This window comes from Theropithecus gelada, chromosome 14 (assembly GCF_003255815.1).
Source record: "Theropithecus gelada isolate Dixy chromosome 14, Tgel_1.0, whole genome shotgun sequence".
Taxonomy (NCBI): domain Eukaryota; kingdom Metazoa; phylum Chordata; class Mammalia; order Primates; family Cercopithecidae; genus Theropithecus; species Theropithecus gelada.
Window position 1 is genome coordinate 95366053 of NC_037682.1, and position 9689 is coordinate 95375741.

The 9689-nt window shown below is 34.0% G+C and overlaps 1 protein-coding gene across 2 annotated transcripts in view; it reads left to right on the plus strand.

Moving 5' to 3' along the window:
• DYNC2H1 (dynein cytoplasmic 2 heavy chain 1) overlaps window positions 1–9354 on the plus strand; it is a 357072-nt gene extending 347718 nt beyond the window's left edge. For both annotated transcript variants that reach the window (XM_025357391.1, XM_025357392.1), the window contains one exon: window positions 8818–9354. In XM_025357391.1, coding sequence (XP_025213176.1) covers window positions 8818–8976 — 159 coding nt within the window. In that variant the 3' untranslated portion in view covers window positions 8977–9354. The remainder of the gene's footprint in view (window positions 1–8817) is intronic.
• Window positions 9355–9689: the final 335 nt, after the last annotated feature.

The window sequence follows — 9689 nt, forward strand, 5'->3', positions numbered from 1 at the left end:
AAGACTAGGAATTGATAGCTTGGCAATATTTTACTTTGTGTGTTATTTCTCTCCAGTTTTATTTGTCATACTTCTAAAATGTCAGAATTGGAATAAAAAGCTAAAAATAATTTAATTTCAAAAATAGCTCATATAAAGAGAGGTAAAATGAATTGAGCATTTATCCTATAGAAGACATGACTAAAAGGTAATGTGAACTTTTTACTCTTTTTCTATAAGATTTTCTTCTGGGCCTTTGCACTTGTACATGACATGAAATAGAAGAATTTGTTAGTGCTTCCCCACCTCCTTTTTCCCCTTCTTTCTTTACAGTGAGCTTCCTCCTTTTGCTGTGATCATACTACTTTTCAGAATGTCTCTCCCATATCAGCTAAGAAGGAAAGAACATGAGATCTACTACTAAGTGTTTCAGAACACAAAGTTCTCTAGCGCAGCAGACCTAAATTGTAGTCCAAGTTCCCAAGCTTATGAATTAGGTGATTTAAGCAAGGTACCTAACTTCACTGAGCCAGTTTCCTCATTTGAAAATGGAGGTAATAATGTTTCTGTAGGATCATGTTGAGGATTAAATATGTTTGTGTATGTGTAAAGTACCTAGCATACTGCTTCATACACGGTAAGTCAAGTTTATCCTATTGTCAATATTTTAAACTGTTTATAATGCTATAATGTTTTATCTCATTTCATATGGTACTTTTTAAGTTTACCAGTACTTTCACTCATTATTAAGTTATTGTTGAGTTTTTATATACCAGATGTTATGCTGAACCCTGGGGTTACAAAGGTAAACAGATTTCTCCTGCAGAGTCTTCTGCCAACTGGGGGAGCAAATAAGCAAAGAGACTACTACAGTTCAGAATCATTAGAGAGGTTTATATAAAGTGCTTTGACAGATGAGGGAGGCTTCAACTCTACCATGTGTGAACAAATGAGGGAAAGTCAGATGACCTCGCTGAGAGAGGTGGCAGCTTCTCTTGAACTGTTACTTGAATTTTAGTAAGAAGAGTTTAAGGACAAATTCAAAAAAGATAGGGTAACAAGGCATTCCAGACAGAAGGAGCAGCATACGTAAATATATGCAGGTAGAAAAGAGCTTAGGATATTCTGGGAACTGCAAGTGTCATACATCTGGAGCATATAGTTCATATGGAAGAATGGTGGGGGATGCGGCCAGAAAGGAAGGCCAAGACCAAGTATGATAAGCTGAGTAGCCATGCCAAGGAGTTTAGACCACCTTATGGTCAGTAGGAAGCCATCAAGAATTTAGAACAGGGCCAGGCATGGTGGCTCACACCTGTAATCCCAGCATTTTGGGAGGCCAAGGCAGGAGAATCACTTGAGCCCAGGAGTTAGAGCCTGGCTTGGGCAACATAGCAAGACCCCATCTTTATTAAATAAAAAGAGAATTTAAAAAAATGTTTTTAAAGAATTGAGAACAGGGGTATGGTAAGATCAGATTTGTAGTTTTAGAAAATCAGTCTAGCAGTGAGTGGGTGGATAGTAGATTGGCACACTGTGAGATACAATTATACCTGAGTCTCATAACAATCCTATGGGTTTGGTACAGCAAATTTTCTATCTTTCTGATGGAAAGACTGAGAATCAGGTAAGTTAAATGATTTATGAGTTCCACAGTGGTAGCATTAGTGTTTGGACAATCATAATGAACATTTATTTGCACTGATTACATACCAAGCACTATGCAAGGTGTTTCAAATACAAGATATTTAAGCTTTTAAAAAAATTTTGAAATAGGAATTGTAATCTCCATTTTAAAGTAGAAAATGGAGGTTTAAAAGATTATGTAACTTGCGCAAGATCACATAGTTAATAGGTAGGCAACTAAGATTCAAATTCAGGTGTCTCTCTTAAACTTTAGACCTAATACTGAGACACCCTAACAGTATAAATTAGGGTTTGGAAAACCATGGCCTATAGGCCAAATCCAGCCTACTTATTTTTACAGAGCCCATGAACAGTGAATGGTTTTTACCTTTTTTAAAAAAGTTGAAAAATGCAGAAGAAAGTATTTCATGGCATATAAAAACTTCATTGTCCATAAATGAAGCTTTATTTGGAAAACAGTCTTGCCCATTGTGTACATATTGTCCATGCTGCTTTCAGGCTATAATGGCAAAGTTTAGTAGTTGTGTCAGAGTCCACATGGCCCACAAATCCTAGAATATTTACTGTCTAGCCTTTTATTAAAAAAATTTGCTGACCCTGTAGAAACTATTAAATTCTCCACCTTCTGCTTTGATGAAGCATTTTTTTAAGAAAGAAAGGTGTTTTTTTTTTTTAAGCAACTATGTCTGTAATAAGTTTCACATAATTTGCAGTGGAAAAATATCAACATGTTAATGCATTTTTAGTAGGAAGGAAGGAACCAGTGTACAGTCAAAGGAAGCATCAACATCAATTTATATAAGCCAGTAAAAAGATTTACTTTTGCCATTTACTCCTACAGCTGTTTTGTAGCAGAAAGTCCAGTGTTCTTTTATGAGCTTGGATGAAATAATTTAATTCAGAACTTTGGTAACTAAACTTTTTTTTAGACCAGAAGGAAGTTATTTTACAAATTATTTTCACAATATTATCTGACACCCAGTATCCCTGAATAGCTTCATTTCAACAGAAACTTGCCCACTAACCCAGTCATTTGCACCACATTGCTTTGAGTTAGGCTGCACCTCCATTTTTCAAAGAACATTTTAGGTTGCAGAAGATTGAAGAACTTCAACATTGTTTTAGTATGTGGTGATACTTAAAAAGGGGTATCATCAACAAATTCTAAGACTTTTATTGGGGCAGGAGGAGGAAGCTCTATCATTGCCTCTCCTTGAAATGCAGTGTACTTTGTGAATTAACAAGACTGGAATGACAAATTCAAGGAAAAATGAAAATAAATAAAATGCTGGTGAAATATTTTTCTAGTAATTCTGTTTACCATTATCTATGTACTAGGATAATATAACTGACACTCACACTATTCATTCATGAAACAGATTCTTTTTTTTTTTTTTTTTTTTTTTTTGAGACAGAGTCTCACTCTGTCTCCCAGGCTGGAGTGCAGTGGCTCCATAATACAGATTCTTAAAGTTATTCCAATTCCAGCTCAATGCAGTGTTTTTGGTTAAATTAATATTGGTTCAAATTAAGATACAGCTAGAGGATTTTAACCAGAAAGTATTAGCTTTTTCCAATGCATTTCTTAACATGTTTCCATGTATCATTTCATGGTAATTCTCTATAAAAAATGACTCAGTAAACAAACTTAAACATAATATTCCCTCCCTTGGAAAGTCTTATATTAAAAGCTCTGAGAAGTCCCAAAGATTACTTGCCATACAACCTTCTCATGCACCTACACCCTATGCTCCATCAGGATCTAATATTCCACGCAGTATGATTTGGTCAACAGTGCTTTATAATGAAGACCAGTCTCAGTGATGCGCTTCTGGCATTCCACAGGAAGTCAGTTTGCCTTTGTTCTATCTTCCTATAAATAATGCTACTTAGAGTTTATCAGTCCCACAGTAACATAGTAGTCCTGAGGCAGCCTGAACCCCATGAGGCTGAATCTTCTGATAGGCACCACAATAGACAATTTAGCCTCAGAAAAAAAAAAATTATTCCCAGAGAAAATAGAACTATAAAATATTTACACAAGCTACTCAGGAAAACAATCGTTACTTTATATTTTGTATAGATGTTAAAATATCACATGTATCAGAAGATATGTGTTGAAAGCTCTGCCTTGTATACACTCTGGTTTGAAAAATAACAAATATTTGACTAACATTTTGTATGTGATTTTTTTTTTCTTCAAGGACTTATTATGAAAGTCATGATGTTAACACTATATTATTGAAAAATCAGGAAAATATATCTTTACCAATATACATTTTAAAACGTAGCTAGACCTTCTTAACAGAACAAAGTCAGAGTATTCACTGGTGGCATGCTGTTTTGTTTCCTATTTTGAGATTTTTTTCCCAGAATTGCATCACTAAATTGTGCTACTTGTACATACATTAGAACTCTTGATTTCCTATCATTTCCTCTTCTAAAAAAGAACTGTTCATTGACTTGATTCATAAACATTCAGAAAGCATGTGCTAAAATAAGTTGGACTGTGCATAAACTGATGAATATATTTTGTTTTGTCTTCATATGTGTTTTGTTATGAAATTTAATTGAAATTGGCCAAATAGCTAATATGAGTAACCTAATAATTTTGTTTTCATTGTTTGGTTTTGCTTTTCCTTGCTTTCTTTGGTTTGCTAACTAAGTGATATCTAATACGGTAGTCCCTCTGTATCTGCAGTTTCAGTTATTCACAGTCAGCAAATAAATGAATATAGTACAGTAGGTATTTTGAGAGGGAGACCATATTTACATAACTTTATTATTACAGTATATTGTTATAATTATTCTATTTTTTTATTATTCATGTTAGTATCTTACTATACCTAATTTAGAAATTAAACCTTATCCTAGATATGTATGTTTAGGAAGAAACATAGTATATATAGGGTTTGGCACCATCCACAGTTTCAGGCATCCATTGGGGCCTTGGAATATATTCCCCACGGGTAAGACAGGACTACTGAGTCACCATTTTGCCTTTGAAAATTGCATTATCTTCTTTCAAATAGTAGTGTATTGCTTGCTATTTGTAGAATGTATGCTTTTAAGTCATTTTGCCCAAGGCATGGGCAAATTTTCTCGTGAGACATTCAGGCTTTTCTTGGACACTTTAGGAAAGCAGGAAAATTGCGCAAGATGTTTATTCACACAAAACAATTTTTATTTATGAAAAGCTAATTGATTCAAATGAATGTAAAATTTCAAATTTTAGCCTCATTATTGAACAGAGATAACTGGACTGGTTTGTTTTAATAAAGATATGGTTTATGAACACATCAACCCTTTTAGAGTAATCAGTCACAATTTATAGATTTTGAATTATTGTAATTGCACAAAACTTTGTTTAGAAGAAATAATAATGTGAATTATTTGAAGGCCTCCTAATATATCTCCTTTCTTGCATTAATTGAACACAGGGTGTTTGTTCATAGTTACTAATAAAATTTTAGTTTCATTCAAATACTTCAGCCCAACAGTGTCTTATGTTTTGCCTGTTAAACATATTAAAGAGGGAATTGGGTCATAATAATTTAATACAGTTAAGGAGTATTCAAAGAACTTCTATATACACAAAATACTGTGCTAATATAATAGAATACCAAAAATACTTGCCCCTGCTTCTGCTGTGAGCATTTGCTTATTGGAAACTTAAGAGCAAGTGTATTTAACTTTTTTACAGAAGTAACATTTACCACTTAAGAGATTTTGAGAAGTGACAAAATATCAAGAAGCCACTGTATTGCTTTGCTTTAAAACACTGTAGGTTTTTAAAGAAAGATTTGTACCCTGGCTGTAAGACAAACAAAGCCTACAACTAAAAGGTTTGGAAGAATTTGGAAATATATACAAAAACTAGTAAACTGTTAGTGAATATGCAAAAAATCAACTTGAAGTTGATAATAATCAGCATTATTAAGTTCCTAATTTAAAGAGAAATTTTCTTTACATCGATATATATATAGAGAGAAAATCTCCTGACTGGAAAGGAGTAACATCGTAAAACATTTCATTGTGATGTTTCTATTTCAGTTTTGATCACAGAAGTAATGGAAAACAAAGCAAATATCAGGTGTCAGGAAAAGATAATTTAAGACCTTTCCCAGGATTAAAAATAGGCAATCATAGATTCAGATCACTTCAGTCTAACAAATACGTGATTTTTGTCTGCTCTTTGCCAAAGAATGTAAAGGAATGCTTGCACTGGGCTTTACCTTTTAAGATTGGCTAAGGAGTCATTGCAATTACAGTTTTTGATTCCTAAAGCTTTGCCATTTAAGCAGAATTGAACAAGAGGGAAGAGATTAGTTGGTGACTGATAAAAGTTGAAAATTCTCTTTATTCCAAATCCCACTTTTTTGTTTTCTGAAGTTCAACTAAGGATTTACTCTCTCCATGAATCGCTGTTAGGTTAACATATCCCAGCGTAGCATTTTCTTTATTTTGATCTTCTAAAGTATATATTTTCCCAAAACTTATATTCTAGATATTTGATATGGGTATACTTTTTTTCCTAAAGTAAAAATTCAAAGGGGATTATTTTCTCTATTTGTGTATGTACTGAAATGCTTAAGCCTTTACAATTCTAGGCACAATATTAGCATATAAAATGCTATTAAATGAATGGCTGAATAACTAACAAGATCATCAGTACAAACAGATAATTAAAAAAATATAGGACAGATGGTGTTTTTATCTATTTGGGAATGATTCTACCTAGAGAATATGTTTTGTTATATGTAAATCAGGTTAAGATTTAAGAATGTTAGGAATGAATAATTTTTCAGGGGACATACTGATTTATATTAAGGGCCAGAAGAGTCTGAACAGTTGTTGGTGTGTGGGTGTGGGTGTGGGTGGTGGGGGGAGAGGGACAGAGAGAGGAGCAGGATTGGAAAAGATAATATAAAGTTCATGTAATGCCCACTTAGGCTTAAAAGTAGAATGTCTTAATTTTCTATGAAAGAAAATTATTTTATTTCTATCATAACACCATTTAAGAGATGTAGTAGCTGCCAAAAAGCTGATTTTTTTTTTCTAGTCAATTTGAGAATTAGTAGGGAATAAGGAAAAGGCAGTCCAAATAATTAGAGATATGTGGATAAATAATACTTATATCTGGAGCTCTTATGCCATCTGATTCTTTCCACATCCTGTGAAGTGGGCAAGTGTCATTTGTCTTTCTATAATAGGGAAACTGATGTTCGGAGAGTAACCTCTACAGGGTCAGGAGCTCCTAGACAAGTACTCCAGAGCCTGAAAATAATTTATTTCCATAAATGCTATTGTGTTCTATTTTGAAAGTAACAGAATAAGAGACATTAGCTGCTAACATTCATATACTAGAGTGTTTTGTCAACTGTAATATCTGTGACAACCTTGCCACTTCCTAACTAGGTCACCATGGGTAAATTCTCTGTAGGCTTCTCATCTGTCAGTCACTTTTGTAATATTTTAAAACGGGTCTAGCTTGCCTCTGAAGTTCCATTCCAACTCGGCAAAGTAATAATTAATTGAATAAAATTATATAAATTCAGTAAAAATGCTAATCCTAAATTTGAAATGGAAATACAATTATGAACTCATGATGTTTTTCTTTTAAAACTACATGATTTCTAAGCTCCAGTCACTAAAACATCCTAGAATTAAAATGATCAATTGGTCGGATATGGTGGCTCACGCCTGTAATCCCAGCACTTTGGGAGGCCGAGGCAGGCGGATCACAAGGTCTGGAGATCGAGACCATCCTGGCTAACAGTGAAACCCCATCTCTACTAAAAATACAAAAAATTAGCCAGACGTGGTGGCAGGCGCCTGTGGTACCAGCTACTCGAGAGGCTGAGGCAGGAGAATGGCGTGAACGCGGGAGGTGGAGCTTGCAGTGAGCCGAGACTACTGCACTCCAGCCTGGGTGACAGAGCAAGACGCCCTCTCAAAAAAAAAAAAGATCAATTATTCCTAACACCTAAATTATGGTCTCTAATACCATTTCTCTTGAAAGAAACTAGGAGTCATCAGATTAATGACTAATTTCTAAGGCAGGAAATATAAAAGATGAGCTTGTATAATAATACTTGTCATACTAGAAAGGCAATGAAACTATTGAAGAGACAACTGGGACGTATCAAAACCCAGGACCCAACTTAAAAAGTTCCCCCTGAGCAAAGACTGACAGTTTGAACACCAGTGCAATAGCGATTGCATTGCATTAAAGCACATCACATATGTTTAAATCCACCAGTTCATAATGCTATTTTTTAAAAAGAAGCGGTGGTCATTGATCACCTTTGGAGTATGCTAGGAAACATTCATTGTTTGAGGGAAATAAGCATTTATCCAGTTTTTCCTATATGAACTGCACGTCATGGTAATAAAAAAAATTGATAAGTGGAGGTTTCTCTTTATAGATATATTCCTGCTTGGAAGAAGGAAAGATAAGATTACCCCTTGTGTAATATTGAATGAAAAATTATTATGAATGGCCTCTAATAGCCAAAAAAGAGAGAGAACCCGACATATGCTGCTTGATGGAAACATCTAGTACCACCTTTGCAGTATTTTCCAAACATTGAGTCTGAGCTCACCTATGGATCCAGTTTATAGGAATACAAGGAACAGACAGACTGACGTGATACCATGGGAATGTAATCCAAAAAAGAATGTGGGCAACTATTGTGTATAGTTTCTTCTGCAAACAAATTGCTAGGAAAAGAGGAGGAAAAACTTACAAATTTAGGAGACTTGAGAGACTTTTCAACAAACTGCAAAGCATAGTTTTTATTTAAATTATGCTTCTGACAGAAAAACTCTTTAAACAAGAGATAATGAGATAACGGATGTGTGATGATATTAAGGAATTATTGATTATTTTCTACTGTGTGATAATACATAGTTACATTTATAGAGATATATATGTAAATATTTATAGGTGAAATTTTGTAATTGTAAGGTGCTGTTCAAAATACTCCAATATTGGGCTAGGGAGAGGTTGTAAATAAAACACAATAGGCCATGTGTTTCATTTTGTTGCAGGGGGATGATAGGGGCTTATCATATTAATCTTTATTTGAAACATTTCATAATATTGATATGTTTGTTTCCTTGGTTATCTAATAATCTGTTTCCAAATAGTGTATTGCTGTGTTTTAAAACAAGTTATTTTTTAAACAGGATGCATGTGGTCCATATTCCCCAGATGAGTGCATCTCTTTGCCTGTTTACACAAGTGCTGAAAGGGATCGTGTGGTTACCAATATTGATGTTCCATGTGGGGGCAACCAACACCAGTGGATTCAGTGTGGAGCAGCTCTATTCCTAAAAACTCAGTAGAATCTAATGACAACAAAAGCCATCTTCACAAAAGGGAACACTGATTCTTTAAGCTTTAAACATGTGGTCAGTCTACATTTGAAATGTTAGTTCAAAATATTAACATATAGTTACCTTACAATATTGATCTCATTGAAATTTTAATGTGTAAAAGCAGCACTGTGCATCTTTTAAAGTAATTAATGGAGTTATTGTTAAAACAGAGTATTCTTTTGATAACATTAAATATTTCTGTGAGGAACTTCACTTTTCCAGTGGCTCAAAAATTTGTTTTAGGTCAGAGATTTTAAGTGGTATATTAAAGTAATCCATAATAAATATTTTGGCTGTCATTTGTGTCATAATTATTTAATAAAATATAAGAGCATTCATAATTTTTTCAGTCTTCCCATGACTTTTTACATACTGAAGAATGTATTATAAAGTTATGAATGTATAAAAGTATCAATATGAATATAATTATACTATACTAATTATAATGTACAAACATATAATTGTCATTGTAACTATATACTTACAACTAATAACTTAAGGTAATTCAAATAGGAATAATTCAGCTGTTTTGTGTTTTGTTATTGTTTTTTGAGACAGAGTCTCACTCTGTTGCCCAGGATAGAGTGCCGTGGGGCGATCACGGCTCACTGCAGCCTCAACCTCATAGACTCAATCTATCCTCCTGTCTCAGCCTCCTGAGTAACTGGGACTACAGGATG